Raw genomic sequence first — 20,185 nt, forward strand, 5'->3', positions numbered from 1 at the left:
ATTTTTTTTAAGTATCTCACTCTGATAATGACAAGGCAAGAGCTACATAGAATGGATAATTTTCTGGTGAATTGTTAAAAAAAAATTCAGTTTAAAAAGATTTCAAATGAAAAGTCTAGCACTGGACCCTCAAAGAATGAATGCTAAAAAAAAAAAAAAAAAAAAAACGATGTTGAAATTTAAAAGAATAGCAAGATTAACCTTGCCTCCAACAATACTAAATGTTTTAAGGCTCTAACTGTTTGCCATTGAGTAAACTGAACATATTAGATTGTCACATTGGGTAACTTTAAACCAATGAAAAGATACTTGTGTTTGCTGTGAAAGCCTTCGTGCGCTGTGTGACATGATGTCTTCTCTCTCCATCTCTCACCAGGACATCCGTCCTCTGAGAGCAGGCAGATGTCAGTTCTACACCAGCGGCAACAGCTACATCTATGAGAACGTGTTTGCTACTGTAAGCACCACAGGACATAGTGTGTGTGTGTGTGTGTGTGTGTGTGTGTGTGTGTGTGTGTGTGTGTGAGAGAGAGAGAGAGAGAGAGAGAGAGAGAGAGAGAGAGAGAGAGAGAGAGAGAGAGAGAGAGAGAGAGAGAGAGAGAGAGAGAGAGACCAAATGGGCAGGAACAGTCAGTCATGACAAACTTTGAAATGTCTTACTATTATTCTTTATTTATTTTGCCAAGGCTTACTCGTGATTTACAGTAATAATCATAACAATGTCTTTATGTAGTACTTATTACAAAGGGCTTTACAAGTGGGTAAAAACAAGTAAATGAATGTGGGCATCCGGGTGGTGTGGCGGTCTATTCCATTGCCTACCAGCACGGGGATCACCGGATTGAATCCCCATGTTACCTCCGGCTTGGTGGGAGGCCGGGTGTGGGTATGTGTCCTGGTCGCTGCACTGGCGTCTCCTCTGGTTGGTCGGGGGGGAACAGGGGGGAATATCAGAGGAGGCATGTGGTAGTCTGCAGCCCTCCCCAGATCGGTAGAGGGGGTGGAGCAGCAACCGGGACAGCTCGGAGGGGTGGGGTAATTGGCCATATACAATTGGGGAGAAAAAAAGGGGGGGGGGGACAAAAAACAAAAACTAGTAAATGAATGAAACAACCACTACACACTCGAAATATTCAGTTTCACAAAATGAACTAAAATCAAATTGAAACTGAACCAAACACATAAAGTAAAAAAATTAGATACAGTCGATGAAATGCAGGTAAACTAAGCAGAGGAGAAAACTTGAAAAAGGAGTGAAACAGAAAGGATAGACGGCATTGTGAGAACACCAAATTAAAGACGTTTTATAGAAAAAAGAGAAAGAGAGTCTGGGTCACAAGGTAGAAGTGATACCAAAGAGTCGGTCACCTGCGTTTGTCTGTCCAGACCGAGGTACCACCGATAGTCCTTGGTCAGAAGGTCCTTGGTCAGAAGACCTGAGTGACCTTGTGGGCATTGTGGCACCCAGGGGGCAACCGGGTCATGGTCACAATAGAAAAAAGAGATTTGCTTTATTACGTGTTGCCGGTTAGGCAATTGTGAATAAGCCAATTGAAATTATTCCCAAATTAGGGGCATGAGCGCTACAGACTCCTGTTTTTCTTCTTCTCAGCGATATCCAAGGGTGCTTTAGTACTTCCAGATGAAGTTCATTGCTTACATGATCTGTCTCAACATGAAATATGTTTGGGTACTCACAATGGGGCTTCAAGTGTTCCTCCTCACATTGCATGGATAGAAAAAGGCTCTCCTCTGTTCCTGAGCCCTCGCAACAGACTAACTACCTGACCGCTAACACCTCATATGTGCAACCAGGTGCACCGACCCGTCGGTTGGAGCATGTCTCAGTTGGATAATATCTTCATCCTGTCACTTGAACTGGTTTCCAGCGGTGATGTTTCTCTCGGTGCTTCCAGGTTGGCCCAGCTCTGCCCTCTTTCTCTCCGGGGTGCCGTGGTGGGAACGGTTTCAGTAGCTCAACGCTGAGTGGGAAACCAGACTTCTGGCTTTAAATGTGATGAGGAGAATTTGGAAAATAATCCTGCGTTTCACTGGGAGCGAACACAGTGATGCCAGAATGGAGGTGATAAGTGGCTGGTTTAAAGTCGGAGGCCGAGCTGTTACGGTTTGTCCGAGTTGAAGGTGTGATGCTACAGAGTCGCTGTGGCATCTAAACAGCGAACTGCAATAAGGGAGGCCCGATTAAGTAAACTGCATGAGTATCGCAGTCTCTCAAAGCACAGTGATTCGTTGATGTTTTCTGCCATTTTGGCTATAGGTAGTAGGCAAACGTGTTTTGCTCTTTGCTTGACCACAAGTTAGCTTACCTTACCAACCTTCCTTGGTTAATTCTGCTGCCTGTTTTTTCCAAACTGCCTCCTCTTGCAGGTGCCCTGTCGTAACCTGAAGGAGTCCTGTAGCATGACAGTAAGGAGTGGGACCTGCTACTGCTGTGACCTGTACGACTGTGCCAAGTGAGACAACTGCTTCATCACTGTTATCATCATCATCGTCTGCGTCATCATCATCACCATTCTCTCTCACAGATAATACACTGCTCAAAAAAATAAAGGGAACACATAAGCAATGCAATGTAGCTCCAAGTCAATCACACTTTTGAGATATCAACCTGTCCAGTTAGGAAGCAACACTGATTTGTGAATCAATTTCACCTGTTGGTAAATTGTCTGATTTCCACCAGGTGGAAATTAGACAATTTGCAAGACAACCCCTATACAAGGAATGGATTTGCAGGTGGTGGCCACAGACCATTTGCCTGTCCTCATCTTTTCTGGCCGATCTTTGGTTAGTTTTTCATTTTGCTAGTGCCCTCACCACTAGAGGTGGCATGAGGCGGTATCTGCAACCTACAGAAGTTGCTCAGGTAGTGCAGCTCATCCAGGATGGCACATCAATGCGTGCTGTGGCAAGAAGATTTGATGTGTCTCCCAGCACAGTGTCCAGAGCATGGAGGAGGTACCAGGAGACAGGCCAGTACACCAGGAGACGTGGAGGGGGCCGCAGGAGGACAACAACCCCGCAGCAGCACCGCTATCTGGTCCTTTGTGCAAGGAGGAACAGGAGGAGCACTGCCGGAGCCCTACAAAACGACCTTCAACAGGCCACTAATGTGCAGGTTTCTGCTCAAACAGTGAGAAACAGAATGCATGAGGATGGTATGAGGGCCCGACGTCCACAATTGGGGCCTGTGCTCACAGCCCAACACCGTGCAGCCCGATTGACCTTTGCCAGAGAACATCTTGGTTGGCAGATTCGCCATTGGCGCCCTGTGCTCTTCACAGATGAGAGCAGGTTCACACTGAACACATGTGACAGACGTGAGAGAGTCTGGAGACGCTGTGGAGAACGTTCTGCTGCCTGCAACATCCTCCAGCATGACCGGTTTGGCGGTGGGTCAGTGATGGTCTGGGGAGGCATATCCTTGGAGGGCCGCACAGACCTCTACGTGCTAGCCAGAGGTACCATGACTGCCATTAGGTACCGGGATGAGATCCTCAGACCCATTGTCAGACCATATGCTGGTGCAGTGGGCCCTGGGTTCCTGCTCATGCATGACAATGCTCGTCCTCATGTGGCCAGAGTGTGTCAGCAGTTCCTGTATGTTGAGGGCATTGATGCTATGGACTGGCCTGCACGTTCCCCAGACCTGAATCCAGTCGAGCACCTCTGGGACATCATGTCTCGTACCATCCGCCAACGCCATGTCGCACCACAGACTGTCTAGGAGTTGACCGATGCCCTGATCCAGGTCTGGGAGGAGATCCCTCAGGAGACCATCCATCGTCTCATCAGGAGCATGCCCAGACGTTGTAGGGAGTGCATACAGGCACGTGGAGGCCACACACACCACTGAGCCTCATTTTGAATCGTCTTGAAGAATTTCCACAGAAGTTGGATCAGCCTATGTTCTCATTTTCCACTTTGATTTTGAGTATGATTCTGAATCCAGACCTTAATGGGCTAATGATTTTGATTTCCATTGATCATTCTTAGGTTATTTTGCTCTAAACACATTCCTCTGTCTAATAAATAAAGATTTTCAGCTGAATTATTTCATTCATCGAGGTCTATATTGTGTTTTTAGGTGTTCCCTTTATTTTTTTGAGCAGTGTACACACATGCCGACATTATTTCAGATAAATACCTACGCCGTTTACTCGTGACACTTCAGGAGGAAGCTTGGATTATTTTCAGTCCTTTCCTGTTAAGCGTCCAAGCTGCTGTAATCAAGTGTAGTATCTGGGGTAACTGTGTGCAGTTAAGAAAAAAAAACTCTTGTAAGGTTAGCTAAGCAACAGCCCTCCTGTATTAACAGCTCCAGAACTCCTAAAACAGATTTTCTGCCAGTTATCGATAGCGGCAAACAAATAAAAGCTGTTTTGTGCTAAATATATACAAAGATGTCAGCCTCTTAACACAGTTATGTGTATTACACAGGGGAGGACACTAAAATGGGCAAGAGAAGACACAAAGGACACGGGACAGAGTGCATCAGCCAAATAATCTCACTGAACTCTCATTTCAAACAATACATCAAAACAGGGGTTCAATAGGGATTTGTGAGGTGGGGGAGCCCCGATTCACGTGGGCTGGCGGATGCACATGCATGCCCAATATTATATTCTATAAATAGCAGACAGGCCTATATTGAAGTAAATATAAATACTATACCAGGCTTTTAATGATCTGTCTTACAAGCAAACGTTTTAGACGTTCTGACTAACAAAATTTAATTATTGTCATAAGTCTGTCAACAGTGGTGGTGTGTAAGAAGAGTAGACCCCTCCTCAGCGTGATGACGCGAAGTCACTTGGAACTGGAATAAGTGGATCAAATAATTAGATATCACGAGACACTTTAATGGGTTATGCATATTTCAACAATAGGTCAAGTGAAAAAATAATGTTGAAATAAACTGCTGGAACCTGGTGTGCCTGGCTCCGGCCCAATTTAACCCCTGTGTTGTGGGTTCGAATCTTATCAGTAATTTATGGTGCATGACATCTTATTTCTCTCTGTTGGCTTCAAGCGCACACTAATATTGACCAGAGCTGTGCTGTGTTTCAGTGGGGGATACCTGAGCAACTACTATGAGTTTGTTGGGGTGCAGAGCTGCCAGGATGTAATGACTCTGTACATCCTGATCTGGATCCTGAGTAGCCTCAACCTGGTGGCTTTCTTTACAGGCATACTGACCACAGCAGTGCTGGGCAACATCAAATACCTGGTAAGACACACGGACAGACAGACAGACAAGAACCTTTCTACACCTTTTAAAACAAGCAACCAATGTAACAGGTCAAGACAAGGTGTCATCTGTATCAGCACAAATACTGGTCCAGATATCTTAAATTGGTCTGATTACCTTAAAATTTCTTCTCTGGCTAGGATGACCAGATTTTCAAAATCCCAAACCGGGACCCTAAAAAGTGTATCGCAAGTTCATGCACACGCATATGCACATGCTCACAAGCTTGTCTGTCTTGCCGGACATGATACATGAAGGATTTTTATCCCCTCCCACCAAAAAAACACAGGCTAGAGTAGCCGGGACTCGGGACACCCAGCTTAAAACCGGGACAATCCCGGCCTAACCGGGACATCTGGTCACCCTATCTCTGGCGAGCACTGTACCCCTGAAGAAAACATTTCCGCCTAATTCAAACAAGAGGCACCCCTTACAGACTGGCTCATTGTAAATCAACAACTGGCTTGTATGCGTAAACACTGCTTAAGTTTGTAGACAGCTTTTATTGGTTCAGGCATGTCGACGGCTACAGTTCAGGATTCTGGAATAGGTTTCACATTATCCAAAAACAGATGAATGATATGTGTGCCTGTTGGCTGCCTTGAATCAGCTTTTAAATCCAGTTTGATTTGAAACCTTGAATTTTAGGATAACTACTGGTCCCTCTCCAATTGCCAATGAGAACCTCATACTTCAATTGCATCAAATTACCTGCCAGCTCAAAACTGTTGCGGATAAACAATAAACCGAAATGTGTTGACAGCAGAGGCCCGCGTGTGGGTTAGCTGAGTGGTACAGAGTAAGTCATGTCTGGTCTCCAGATACTCCAGATATGCACATTTTTCTCTGTGTAAGATGACTTAATGACGAGACACTGGGTTAAAAGGCTCCCTGGACTGAAGCCCCTCTCCCTTATCAACATACGACTTGCATTTTACAAAGTAGTGGTTGCCTGTTCCAGATGTACCCTGATGAGGAGGGAGTAGCTGAGGTGGGCACTTTTCCCCCTGTGTGACTGGTGTTTCCGGTTATACACAGTGCGCACCTCAGAGAGGCACGACTAAAACAGGTCCAGATTTTGTCTATTTATTGCCTCCATTTTTTTGGAAATCCAAACTTGATGTGGGCCTCACCACATATGGATGTGGTCTGATTCATCAGACAGCAAGACAGACATTATCAGGGCTGGACTGGCCATCTGGCAGACTGGGCACTTTCCTGGTGGGCCGACGTGCCTTTTGGGCTGACAAAACTGTTCTTTTTTTTGTCTGACCAGCCCATAAAAAAGGTAGCTCGGCCCATTGAATTTTTTTTCTTAATTGACACTGGGCTGTCCCAATCACATCTTTAAACGCCTCCCCCTTTTGGGCTCAGTGCCTTCATTAAACAGCACATTAAGTCAAGTCAAGTCAGAATTCATTTAAAGTGGATTATCACACCGAGGTGTCCCAACACACTGCAACAAATTCAGCATCAGTAAACAAGATTGGGTCAAAACCTAGTATACGGCTGGACCGTGTGTGATCAATGTTGGAAATTGTGGCCAGTTTATTACAGGGCTAGTCAGTGGTAGTGTCTATAATGTGAATTCCTGGATATTCAATGTTCATCTGTAATTTTCTGTAGTGTGGTCCCAGTAATATTTGTTGTTAAAGTGTACTGAAGTAGCATACCACATGGCATGGTTAAGCTACGTTCGAGTAAAAAAAGAAAAGAAAAAAAAGGTTATAAATGCAGTTGCAAGAAAAGTACTGTAACGTACACGAACAAGTTGGCCCATGGCTAACAGGCTGGACCCTTTAGTCGACTGGTTAACGTTGTCGCCCGCAGTGCGGTATACATGAGTTCGCGTCCCGGCTGTGACGGTCCAGACGGGCTGCCCCCCTGTATTCGCTACAATACTTTCCACTCATATGTTGGGATGCTTGATTTGGAAGAGAACTTCATTTAATTGTAATGATACCTATTCTGATTCTCTGTTAACTCCCCCTCCTGTATCATCTGTTTCTATGTGTGGATGTGTCTCGTCTTCACTCGTTCTCTCCCCGTATTGAGTGTTTTGTCAGAGGGGTTGTTATTCGGGGTGATTTAGCTGTGTGGCTTTCCCTCGTGCCTCTCGGTGCATGCAAAGCTGTTGTCCCTGCTACTCTGCTCCATGCTGGACTGTTACGGGGCGTAAGCAGATGTGGAAAGAGCAGCAAAATATTCCTCGTCGACATGCAGTAAATGTGGAAGGAGCCAGAACCGCTGCGCTGACTCCTTTTGGAAGAGCAACGGCCAATAGGGAAACTCCCACTTCCGCGTTTACTAGCAACGTCATTGGTCGGCCGACCGATCGTATCAGTGACGTCAGTGGTCACCTGATCCAGCGGCCCAATCGTGTAACTTGTTCACGCAGTCACTCTCTAAATATGCTCGCTCAGGGATATTTGTGTTTGCCGTAGCGATGGGCGATACCACTGGTTTTCTTTTTGATCCGATACCAAGTAATGCTAAAGCTACCATCACGATACTGATACCGATACTTTAAAAAGTCTTCTTGTGTACACAAAAGCAGGAAATATTTGTGATTTCTGGTGTGAACATTGGTAAACTCAGACACCAAAAAGTTATATAAGACAGTACCTGGTATCGATTTTATTTTAATATGAGGCTCGATTCTCAAAACCTAACCCTCAGGATTGGAGTGTCGATACTTTGGTATCAATCCGCCTAGTTTGTAGGGCTGGCCAGCTGGAGAGAGAATGGCAAAAAATTGCAACGCCGCTTTTTGAAGGTATTTAGCATGTTTCCTGTCTCTCAATCTCCCTTGGTTCCTTTAGTGTTTTTAGGGAGTTGGTATACATATTCAGAGGAGTGTGAAGATGGGTGGGTGGTGTGTGATCGATTGTGGTTTGCTGGTCTGGGCCAAACTGCCAGGGCTGATCTTTTCTTTTTTTGTCCCAGACATTATGCTAGTGCATTTTCTTGTAAATCTGATGTTGCAAGGTGTCCATGCTAAATCAGTTTGTGTCAGATTACATTTTCAGAGGAGTGTAGTTTATGGACTGTCGTACCAGAGACACCCGGGATGTTGCAAAGAGCTTAGATCAGCTGGGATCAGTCGTATAGTAATAGCTGTATTCCTGGCATTTTGGAACCACATAGGGTATAATACATTACCTAATTTCATCAACCTTACTCAGAACATGTGGTCTCAAGATGCGTCAGTTGTACGCTTGTGTGCTGTTGTGTGAGCACGGTGTTTATTGGATTGGATCTAATTAGAATAAAAAATCTGGCCCCGGTGCTTTCACAGCATTGCAAACAACAGTTTAACCCACAGTAGACAAGAGACAAATAGTTTGGTCCCATGGTGTCCTGGCCAGAAATGAGTTAACCAAGCCTGATCACATTAGAGTCCTTTAGAAATGTGAGCGGGGGGCCAGGAGCAAGGGGTTTCTGTGCTGTGGTAAGAGGCCTCCAAAACAGCTACCCTTGAGCCAGAAATGTAAAACTGATGATGGTTTGACGGTACAACTCGTCCTCTGTATCTGTCAGATTGGGAGGACGAGTCGTTGCCATGACTCCCTGTCATCCCAGGCCAAGGTCTTGCCTGCCTATAAAGTCCCCGGGTTTTTTATGGTCCCTTAGCAAAATGTGCAGTATTTGAAACGTCATGTTGTATCCTGCGTGACATTTCAATTAATCCAGTCAACATGTTAATATGGGGGTAGTGTTTCTTTGAGTCAGTGGAATAGCATTAAGACATTTGTTCTCAATCAGGTCCTCTGTAAGTAAAGCTTTAGTTATATAGCACTGTTTGAAACACACAGTTACAAAGTGCTTCACACACACACACACACACACACACATACACAAAATATATGAAAACAAATGAATAAAATTAATTACATTGCAGTATAAAGTGAGGCACAATGAGAAACAGACTGAGCTGAAAATTAACCAATTCAAAAGACAGGGATGGGGGATCTACAAAAAGGCTTGCCTATATAGTCCAAAATTTCAGCAAATCTAATAAATTGGAGAAGATTATATCAGAGGCTTGGGGCTACAACTGCAAAGATGCGGTCACCGTTTGTTTTGCAGTTCGAGCGGGAGATGGATAAAAGACCAAGATATGAGGATCGGCGCGGTCTTGAAGTAGAATGAAGAATGAGATCAGAACTATAGCTGGGGGTACCACAGGTACTGCCGGTTTTCTAGTCTGTCAGGCTTCAGACCTGAACACCAGGTCTGAAGCCTGACAGATTGGAGGCTGGAATACCTGGAACAACAAGTGAATGTAATGACCTACCCAGTAGAATAGAAAACCAGTAGTACTTGTGGTACCCGAGGACCTGATTGAGAACCACTGGCTAAAGTGTCAATGCTCTGAGTCTTTTTTCATTTCACTCTCCTATTCCTTCCTCCTTTCTTTCTCTCTCTCTCTCTCTCGCACACGCACACGCACACGCACACACACACACACACACACAGAAACTGTTCGTACTATTTCCTCCCCAACTACTGCCCCCAAACCCTTTAAACCGCCATCAGGATGCGGGTGACTCTGGCCACAGAGAAGGTACTGCCAAGCTGAAAAGAGAGGATGGATTGGATTGTTGACGATTTGATAATCATACAGGAAGTGATGAGTTACGAGTTGGACCTTTATCATCCCGGTGTGGGTTGCAGTAACATTTTCCCCACAGGCTGTGGTGGTTATGAAGACTTAGCAGGTGTTCTGCTATGGGGATGGCAAGACGAGGTAACGATTAGGTTGATGCAGAGCTGCAGACAAACCACCGTGTTGATGAAGTGACCGCCGTACACATTGCAGTGTTTTCTTAAATTTGCAATCAGTGGTTTAGCAGATGTTCAGTACGGAGTAACGGTTTCCCTCTGCAGCGATTATTGTAGAGTCAAGAGGGAAAAACAGGGGGTTGTGGGTATTTTTTTCAACGTCTAAAAATCATGGCTCTGATCTCAGAACAAGGCCATATCCAGATCAACTCAGTTCAAGAAAAGGCTTCCACTCAAAATGGACTCTAGTAAAACCATAGAAAGATGGGAATCACTATAGCGCTTCCTGGGTTATTTATTTGTCACATTGCTATGTGTTTACACTACACACTATATTCATGTACTACATCTTTTCCATAGTAATACTGTAGTTATACTTTAGGAGCACATTCTGCACTATGGAAATACGATAGCATTTGTACGTAATGTGACGGAAAAACCCACAATACACATTTCCATGCCGTTGCAATAGTTAGATTTGGTATGGGCTTGACTGCAAGGCCAAGAAAGGCTGATGAGAGGCGAAGGCCAAAGCCAGACGACTGTTAAGCGGGGACAAAGGTGGAGAATAGGACAGGTCAAGTCTTTCATGACACTGAGAGTTGAAAGCTACGCCAGTGTTTTAAAATTGCTCTTTGATAAATAAAATCTTACAGAAAAGGCATAACCCCCCCCCTCCCCCCCTTTTCTCCCCAATTGTATCCGGCCAATTACTTCACTCTTCCGAGCCTTCTCGGTCGTTGCTCCACCCACTCTGCCAGTCTGGGGAGGGCTGCAGACTACCACATGCCTCCTCCGATACATGTGGAGTCGCCTGCCCCTTCTTTTCAACTGACAGTGAGGTGTTTCGCCAGGGGGACCTAGTGCGTGGGAGGATCACTTCCCCCAGTTCTCCCTCCCCCCACGAACAGGTGCCCCGACCGACCAGAGGAGGTGCTAGTGCAGCGATTAGGACACATACCCACATCCGGCTATCCACCCGCAGACACGGCCAATTGTTTCTTTGGTGATGCCCGACCAAGCTGGAGGCAACAGCGGGATTCGAACCGGGATCCCCGTGTTGGTAGGCAACGGAATAGACCGCCACGCTAACCGGACGCCCCCAGAAAGGCATTAATTTTCTATACAAAATGCATCTGTTATGTAGCCTGTGTACTATAATACTGGAATAGTGCAGCTACATTGGAAAATGAGGGAGCAAGTGTGGGTTCATTAGGTTTTGCTCTCCAGATTCAAGACACGTGCACATGCATGTGTCAGTATACACATACAAGTGCACACGTACACACACACACATGCAAGCACGCACACACATATAAAAAAGATGCAACCCGGGGCGTCCGGGTGCGTGGTGGTCTATTCTGTTGCCTACCAACACGGGGATCGCCGGTTCCCATCCCCGTTACCTCCGGCTTGGCCGGGCGTCCCTACAGACACAATTGGCCGTGTCTGCGGGTGGGAAGCCAGATGTGGGGTATGTGTCCTGTCGCTACACTAGTGCCTCCTCTGGTTGGCCGGGTCACCTGTTCGGGGGGAGGGTAAACTGGGGGGGAATAGTGTGATCCTCCCACGTGCTACGTCCCCCTGGCGGAACTCCTCACTGTCAAGTGAAAAGAAGCGGCTGGCGACTCCACATGTATTGGAGGAGGCATGTGGTAGTCTGCAGCCCTCCCCGGATCGGCAGAGGGGGGGGGGAGCAGCAACCGGGACGGCTCGGAAGAGTGGAGTAATTGGCTGGACACAACCAGAAAGACATGCAACTCAAAGCTTGGAAAGCAAAGTTAAGCATGTTTTTCCCTTTGTGTAATGCCGTGTCCCGCTAGGGCGATGACAGCGTTGGAGCGAGGCAACATATTTAAGTTTCAACAAATATCAGTGTCGGATACAACACCTTGTGTGTGACCAATGGGCGGATTAACGAAGGAGTTGTCCAACAGTTGGACACAGACCTCTCCATAGTCAACTTCACTTCTGGTCTCTAGGAACCAATGTGAGCGATGAAGAAACCGCTCAATTCATCTTCATCTCCATCTTCAGAGTTAGCAGGGGATTTGTTTTGTTCCAAATGTTTAGTATGAAAAGAGTCCTTTGTCGGAGGCTATAAAAAAGGAGAATGGTCAGCAGTACAGTCTTCTTTTCGACGTGAGAAGATTGTGATGGTGAATATGTTATTAAAACTGAATTATCTTGCATAAAACTCATTTGTCTCCCCTTGTGTGTTGTAAACGTGATAGAAATCATATTTCAGTCCCTTAAAAGCATCTGGTGAGAGCCTGGATTGAATCAAAATTCTCTCATGAGCAGCTGAACAAAAACAGGGAAAAACACACTACTGTGATGGCTTAATGACTCCCATCAAGACGCTGTCACCAGCCTATCACAGCTGTAATGCTGCAAAGAAATTAGCTCAGCAGGGGCATTTTACACCAGGACCTAATTTCCTCTGACTTGCAATTTTGTTTTTAAAAAAAAAACATGTATAAGAAGGGATGCATTTCTTTGAATGTTTAATTTCAAATGGCTGGATTTCACTGAATGTGTGTGTGTGTGCGCGCGTGTGTGTGTGTCTCTATTGTTTTTCTCTTCTAACATAAGAGGAGCAGTGGTCCTGTCTTCCAGTCTCCTGAGACTCCTACAGCCCCTCTGCTGATAGACACGAGTACACACACGTCACACCAGCTCCAACCGGTCAGTTTGTATGCACAACAACACACATGCATGCTCACACCCTCTTACTCACACGCATGCACACACACACACACACACACACACAAATGTCTGAAGTATTGTGTTGAGAGACAGCTGTGTGGTTGAATCCCTTGTTGCTGCGATTGTGTTTCCTGCCAAACCTTCAACTCCATTCCTCCCCTCTCTACTTTTCCCACAGTAACAAAAATTGTGAGTTGATTACCCAGTCTCCTGTGAAAAATACTTAACATGAAACAAACAATCACAAAGAAAGAGCTGTAGGCACATTAGAAACAGCAGTGCTTTTGATGTAGAAAAATAAAATGAAATTTTCACACAGGAGAATCTGGGGGAAAAGGTGAAGCTTCACAGGCAAAGTGTGAAGCCCTACAAATGAGGCAAAAATGTCCATTGCCTTGGTCAGGGGCACAGACAGGAGTGTTAACCCAAACATGCACGTCTTTCTGATGGTGGGAGGAAACCCACGCAGACACGGGAAGAACATGCAAACTCCACAGAGAAAGGACCTGGGACACCGGTGGCCTGGGGTTCGAACCCAGGACCTTCTTGCTGTCAGGCAACAGTGTTAACCACTGGGACGCCATACCATACCATAAATACCATAAAATATAATTGATGGTATTGGGAATAAGCAGCCCAGGCGTAAATCTATTGTGATGTAATGTGAGCTGGAACATTCAGTGACATTGGAGTGTTGGTCCATCTGTGACAAGTTCTACAGGGTTTTGGGAGACGGTGGACTGTTGGTATTTCTCATTTGCTGTTTGACACACGAAGAGGATAGATAAAGCAGAAGCGACAGAGACTACAGACAATCTTGAGATTGAAATTCGAAGACGTGAAGATTTTGAAAGAGATGGATGGTACAACAAGAAGATGGAGAGACAGAGGTAACCTGGACATCAAGCTGAAAAAGCAACCAGGCCAAGCTGAAATGCCCAGAGACACACCTGAACAGAAAAAGCTTTCTGGAAAAGAAACGGTTGTGAGAATGATTTGTGTTAACGGGTACAAGGAAATCCAGCAGGATCCACAGCAGGCCCATGATGCCCACTCTGAGTCCTTGAAACACTTGGAGGGATTCAAAACAACCCTTGCTGATTATAAACCATCAAGGCTGGTAGACACTGAAGAAGTGGAGATTGGAGAGCACTACTATTTCCATCTGGCAACAGCAACCAAGCAGATGGGAGGGGACACAAGGTGCCTTTCAGAAAGTACTGCTGATGATCTGAAGTCAGACAATAAAACAAAGACTCCATCAGAGACCCACAGAGACCTGCCTGTTAGGAAGGATGGGTTGGAGGAGATGTCTACAGATGGAGACAACCAAATGGTGACAGAAGAAAGCCATGAGCAAAATCTGAAGGGGAAATTAGGCGAATTTCATAGAGCCCTGTTTACCACTGAATGTGAAGAGGCGGACACCAAACCTCCAGAAATGATAGAAGACAAAAGTATTCGGAGACGAATCAGCTTCTTTATCAATGACTAACTCAAGGAGCAAAACCTCCAAAAGATTGCCAGAACGTACCAGCGTGAAAAGGAGGAGAGCCATCTGAATTATAGTGGTAAGTCATTCCCATCCTTATCATGAACAACCCCCTCACTGGTTCTTTTGTTTCTACTCAGTTTATTTACAAGTTTGTTTATGTCCTATTTGATCTTATCCAGATAAAACTAATGTTGCCAGGTACTTTGTGTGTTTTGGTTTTTTTTGTACAAGCTCAAGATTTGTCAGTGAGTCTTGGGTGAACCTCTTCCTCTGTTCTTTCCAGGGTGCGAGGGTTGCGGCTGTGTAGTGGTGACCAGAGCTGAGAGAGAGCAAACCAAAAGGGCAAAGCTGCTCCGTCTGGAAGAAATAAGACAAAGGTTTGAGGAGCAAATGAAAACCTACTGGGCCAGGAAAAGAGAGCGGAAAGAAGCCCTGAAGAGCAAAGAGGAAGAACGTTACGAGAAATGGATGGATGAAAATGGACACAGCACAATGAACCCAGACTCTCCTGACACACTGAAAAACAGGAGGACCATATGGGAGAAGAGATGGTTAAGGTGCATCATTCATATTCAGACTATTTGAAGATAAAATAAGATATTTACATATAGGCATAGACACCAGTGTTGTTGCAAATTAGAAAGTGTCTGAAAGTTGAAACGGCTTTCTTGTGTGTTTCAGAGCGAAGGCGTTCTTCATGCGTGTGCCTGCCATGCAAAAATAAACCACTGACCTCTTCCTTCCATCTGAAATCCAGAAAACATCAATGAAGCCCTCAAGGACATGACTAAACATCAGCAAATCAATTAATAAAAAATAAATACCATCAACTACTATCAATCCCAGAAGCCTTTTTTAAACACACTAAGTAGGCTTTCTTCTACAGATGCAAAGAACAACATTTTACATTTTGGTCATTCTGAATCTGCATCTGAATGAACAAGAAGGCACTCCCAATAAAACACACACACACACACACACACATACACATAAATGCACTTTTCTTAAACGTGCATATTGTGAGCGTTATTTTGTGTGTGTGTGTGTGTGTGTGTGTGTGTGTGTGTGTGTGTAACACTGGCCACACACTTATGGGATACCAACCTATATTTGAAATTCATTGATTCTTTCACATGAGCTGGAGAAGGTTACACATTCCATAAATACTGGCAGGTGTTTGTTCCTTGATAGTTCATGAACAGGGGTGAGAACTGCTTCCCATCAGATATTGGAACAAGTCAACAGCTGCTGGGATACTCTGGTGTCCTCGGCAGGCAAAGACCGGCCACCGAGGCCTGACTTGTCTAGGTGGCGCTGCCCTGTAGGCGACCCAGACAACTGTGCTGCTACAGGGTTGTAATTAAATACAGGAAGAGATATCTGAACACGCATAAAAACTCTTTTTTCATCCCTCTAGCAGTGAATCTCCTAAACTCAGGACACGAGGAGGGTGTGCGTTGCACATATTTGAAGGCACTTTATGTCTTCACTTGTCTGTGCCATGACCTTACGTCTGTTACTGCACTATAATGTATGTATTTTTTAAGTGGCAGCCTTTATGTCCATGACAAATGTCACTAGGGACAAATAAAGTAATCTTGTTATTTTGACTTCTGCTCACCTCATTAACTGTTGCTTACAATGCTGGTTCTTTGCATTAAGTGCAACGAGTCAGAATTCCTCTAAGGAGGTCCGCGGTGGTGTAGCGGTCTAAGCATCGGCTTTGTGTCGATGCAGTTGCCCACTGGGGACCGGGGTTCGCGCCCCGGTCTCGACAGATCCGAGTATGGCCGGACTCGATGAAACAGCAATAATTGGCAGCGCTGTCTCCGGGAGGGGGGCGGAGTCGGCTTGTGTTCGTCACATGAATGCGTCTCTGTGTGTGTGGGAAAAAGCAGTGGTTCGGCCTGGAGTCGCCTTGTCACGGAGGTGGCGAGGCGTCTCCTTCGAGCCTGCCGGCCGGAGAGATGCATTTGGCGAACGCATGCAGTACGAGGGTGGGTGTTTGAACTAGAATAGGGATCGATTGGCCACTAAATTGGGAGAAAAAAAGGGAAAAATCAGAAATAAATTTAAAAGAGAATCCCTCTAAGGATTGTCTCTCTTTCCACCTTTTAAATACTAATTTGCACAAATAACATAAGTGGCAAACAAATTAGAAGACTTCAGTTAGCTTGGCTCTGTGAATGTGTATGTGCAGATGTGCATACATGAGTTGTTTCATTGCTCTTCGTGTTAAAAGCAAATAGAGCAATGCTTGACAGGACAGGGGCCAGAGACCCCTGTCCTGTCCTGTGATAGGTACAGACAGGTTCTACTTTTGTTTTAAATGGAGACACAGCAGTCTTATATAGCAGACTGGCACATTTTCAGTTTTCAATCAGTTTTTGAGCAATAAGTTGGAAGATGGAAGTTGAGGATCCCCGCTGCTGCAGTTATGTCAAGGAGACACTTCTTCTTCTTCTTTTTGGGGGGGGGGGGGTTCTCCCACTTTTTCCCCCCAATTGTATTTCGCCAATTACCCCACTCTTCCGAGCTATCCCAGTCACTGCTCCAACCCTCTGCCGATCTGGGGAAGGCTGCAGACTACCACATGCCTCCTCCGATACATGTGGAGTCTCCAGCCGCTTCTTTTCACCTGACAGTGAGGAGTTTCACCAGGGGGACGTAGCGCGTGGAAGGATCACGCTATACCCCCCAGTTCCCTCTCCCCCCTGAACAGGCGCCCTGACCGCTAGGAGGCGCTAGTGTAGCGACCAGGACACACATAAAATGCAACTTGACTGACTGACTGACTGACTGACTGATATCCACATCCGGCTTCCCACCCGCAGACACGGGCAATTCTGTCTGTAGGGACATCTGACCAAGCCGGAGGTAACGTGGAGATTCGAACCAGCGATCCCCGTGTTGGTAGGCAACAGAATAGACTGCTACGCCACGCCCCCTGGATGCCCATCAAGGACCTCTCATGATTGCGGTGATTCAAAACCTTTGAAAACCTTGTTTTATATTGCAATTGAGTCCCAACTGCTCAGCTGGATTGTCTCCTAAGTCTGAGCGCCGATGAAGAGGAGATACACCTGGCCTAGATCTGCACTCTACTGAGTGCACTCTTCTAGTTGGCATTGTTATGGGTCAGTTTTTATTTTGCAGCTATAAACTTTGGCATCCCAGTGCCATAGTCTTGTCAACATGGTGAAGAACAGCCCGCAACTGTTGTTGGAACTGTAACTTCTGTCGGAGGCATTTTACTTCCATCAAGCAACAGCTGCTGTAAATTGGGCAGAAAATGAAAATGCAGCTGCAGGGTACCTCCATATGACACAGACAGACAGACAGACCGACAGACAGATAGATAGCTAGATATATAGCTAGATGTATAGCTAGATAGATAGTTAGATAGATATCATTCAACATTTCAAAAAACACGTGGGCGCTAATGGTCCAATTTGGGGGGTGGTGGTGTTGGTATTTGTCTATCGGCATGATTTATTTATTTATAATTACAAAATAGGTGCTTATATCTATGTCTGCAACTGCTGGCCAGTTCATTCCTGTTATTCAATGTGGACATTTCTGGTTTACAAATGATAAAATATGTTTCAGTTAGACATATATTGCACATTTTACTATTGGTTGAATATGATTTGTTCTTTGAGAGGATTTTCCAGGTGGTTAAATAATTAATGTTTCCGTCTGCCAATGACTGGGCAAAAACATCAGAGATGCACCTGTCTCCTGTAGAAAAAGGGGTGGCAAGCTTATCCAGCAAAGATTTGTATGTCCCAGGGAAGGACGACCAGGACCAGAGTGGTTCTTTGCCACCTCAGGAGCAAGGTTCTAATGAAGAATCTCTCAAAAATGACCTGACTGCAGACCAAGATGAAGCAGAGAATAAAGATAAAAGTAAAACCGAGGATGAAAATGAAAATGACCGAGTCCTTGATTCAGTGGATGGTCAAGTGAATAAGAAGGCAGCGCATGATCATCCTGACAACAGAGATGGTCTTCCTGAAGGTCAGCTAACCGAAGCTCGGGGAGTCCAGTCTTTGTGTGAAGAAACGCATCAGATCTTGGACAGTGGTGATGAATCCAAGACCGTCCCAGACAATCAGCCAGTTGCAGGTGACACAGGCACAGTAAATCAACCCGCTGAGGATGTATATGAAATGACAGACAAAAATGATGACAGACCTCCGGCTGAAGACCCCGTCTGTGGAGATGTTTAAGGTCTTGGCAGAGGCAGTTCGCCAGCTCAGATTGGCCAAACAGAGCCAGAAACACAGACAGGCTTGTACTGTCTCATAAAGAATTTACTTGACTCACCCATCCATCCATTATCCAAACCGCTATCCTGCTCTCAGGGTCGCGAGGATGCTGGAGCCTATCTGCGACCCTGAAGCAGGATAAGCGGTTTGGCTAATGGATGGATGGATACATATATGTGTGTGTGTGTGTGTGTGTGTGTGTGTGTGTGTGTGTGTGTGTGTGTGTATAAAACTTCTTTAAATGAAACACTGAACGGTAGGGAGTGCTGAAGAAATGAGCAAAATAATCCAGTGAGTCAAGTAAATTCTTTCATCTTTTAAGAATTTACTTGAATCACTGGATTATATATATATATATATAAACAGGATAAGCGGTTCGGATAATGAATGGATGGATGGATGGATATATATATATATAGCGTTTTTTTTTCAGAAACCATCAATGGTGTTAAGAGTGGAATATTGAGAATATATATCCAATGCAACTTACAATACATGCATTTAACGTATTTAACGTAGTATATTATATATATATATATATATATGAAATCCAGGTGTGTGTGTGTGTGTGTGTGTGTGTATGTGTGCGTGTGTACTTGTACTCCTATCTTTGTGAGGACCAATTCGAGTTTTTAACCGTCAGGGGGAGGACATTTTGGCCAGTCCTCACTTCTTTAAGAATCTGTTTTAGGGTTAGGGCTTGGGGTTCAGGGTTAAGGTTAGAATAAGGATGAGGTTTAGGTCAGGATCAGGGTTGGGGTTTGGCAGGTAGTTCTGATCATTAAGGGCTAGAGGATGAATGTATGAATATCGTCAATGAGGGGTCCTCAGTGACTACATTCTTGTGTGTGTGTGCGTGTAAAGATTTATATCTCCAAACCCCAAGTGAATTTATTTGTATTTGTATTCACTTTGTATTGTTCTTTACTATGTAACCTTGTCTATGTACCCAATAAAATAAAGGTTATAAAAAGGGTTTAAGTTTAGCGACCTCCCCTGAAGGGGTCAAGATAAGGAGAGGAAACAAGTGGAGGTATCAAGGGCAGGACTCTGTCGGCACACAATAAAATAACACGTTAAGACTACAAACTTTAGACTGAGGACTTCCTTTTCACATAATGTCAATACGGGGTTTGGTTGCAACCTTTATTATTTTTTTGCACAACAGCAATCTGGCACACAGCAAATGATTTCACGACTGCTACTGTTATATCTGTCTGTCTTTCTTTCTTTCTGAATTGTCTCTGTTCCCTTGTGCTCTGTTTTACTTGGACCTCCTGTGTTTTATCCTTCAGAAAGGCTCCATGTTCTTTCCAACAGGAGCAGGTTCAGTCACATCTCAGAGTGAGCCATCACCCAAACTCACATTCACAGAGACCAACCCACCGCCCTTCGCCCCGCTGCCCCACCGGCTGCCTTACGGCGTCCAGCGCCTGCCCGACTGAGCAGAATCCAGCTGCCGTCCAACCACTAAACGATGGCCTGGCATCGCCACAAAACTCAGAGTAAATGACGCTTGATGAGTGGCGACGATGATGATGATAATGATTATTGTTTTTGTTTTTTGAAGAAACAAACGATATAAGAAATGTTTCTCCTACAGTCCTCCTTGGTGATTATTTGTGAATATAGTAGGTCCATCGTGCCTGAGAATAT

At 45.1% G+C, this 20,185-nt stretch overlaps 1 protein-coding gene across 1 annotated transcript in view; it reads left to right on the forward strand.

The window, feature by feature from the left end:
• Positions 1-19,974, forward strand: part of LOC130115279 (transmembrane protein 255B) — a 40,873-nt gene extending 20,899 nt beyond the window's left edge. Inside the window, exons 5-9 of the mRNA XM_056282892.1 lie at positions 377-457; positions 2,389-2,474; positions 5,089-5,248; positions 12,650-12,742; positions 19,825-19,974. Coding sequence (XP_056138867.1) covers positions 377-457; positions 2,389-2,474; positions 5,089-5,248; positions 12,650-12,742; positions 19,825-19,974 — 570 coding nt within the window. The remainder of the gene's footprint in view (positions 1-376; positions 458-2,388; positions 2,475-5,088; positions 5,249-12,649; positions 12,743-19,824) is intronic.
• The last annotated feature ends 211 nt before the right edge of the window (positions 19,975-20,185 follow it).

Source organism: Lampris incognitus, chromosome 7 (genome assembly GCF_029633865.1).
Source record: "Lampris incognitus isolate fLamInc1 chromosome 7, fLamInc1.hap2, whole genome shotgun sequence".
Lineage (NCBI taxonomy): Eukaryota > Metazoa > Chordata > Actinopteri > Lampriformes > Lampridae > Lampris > Lampris incognitus.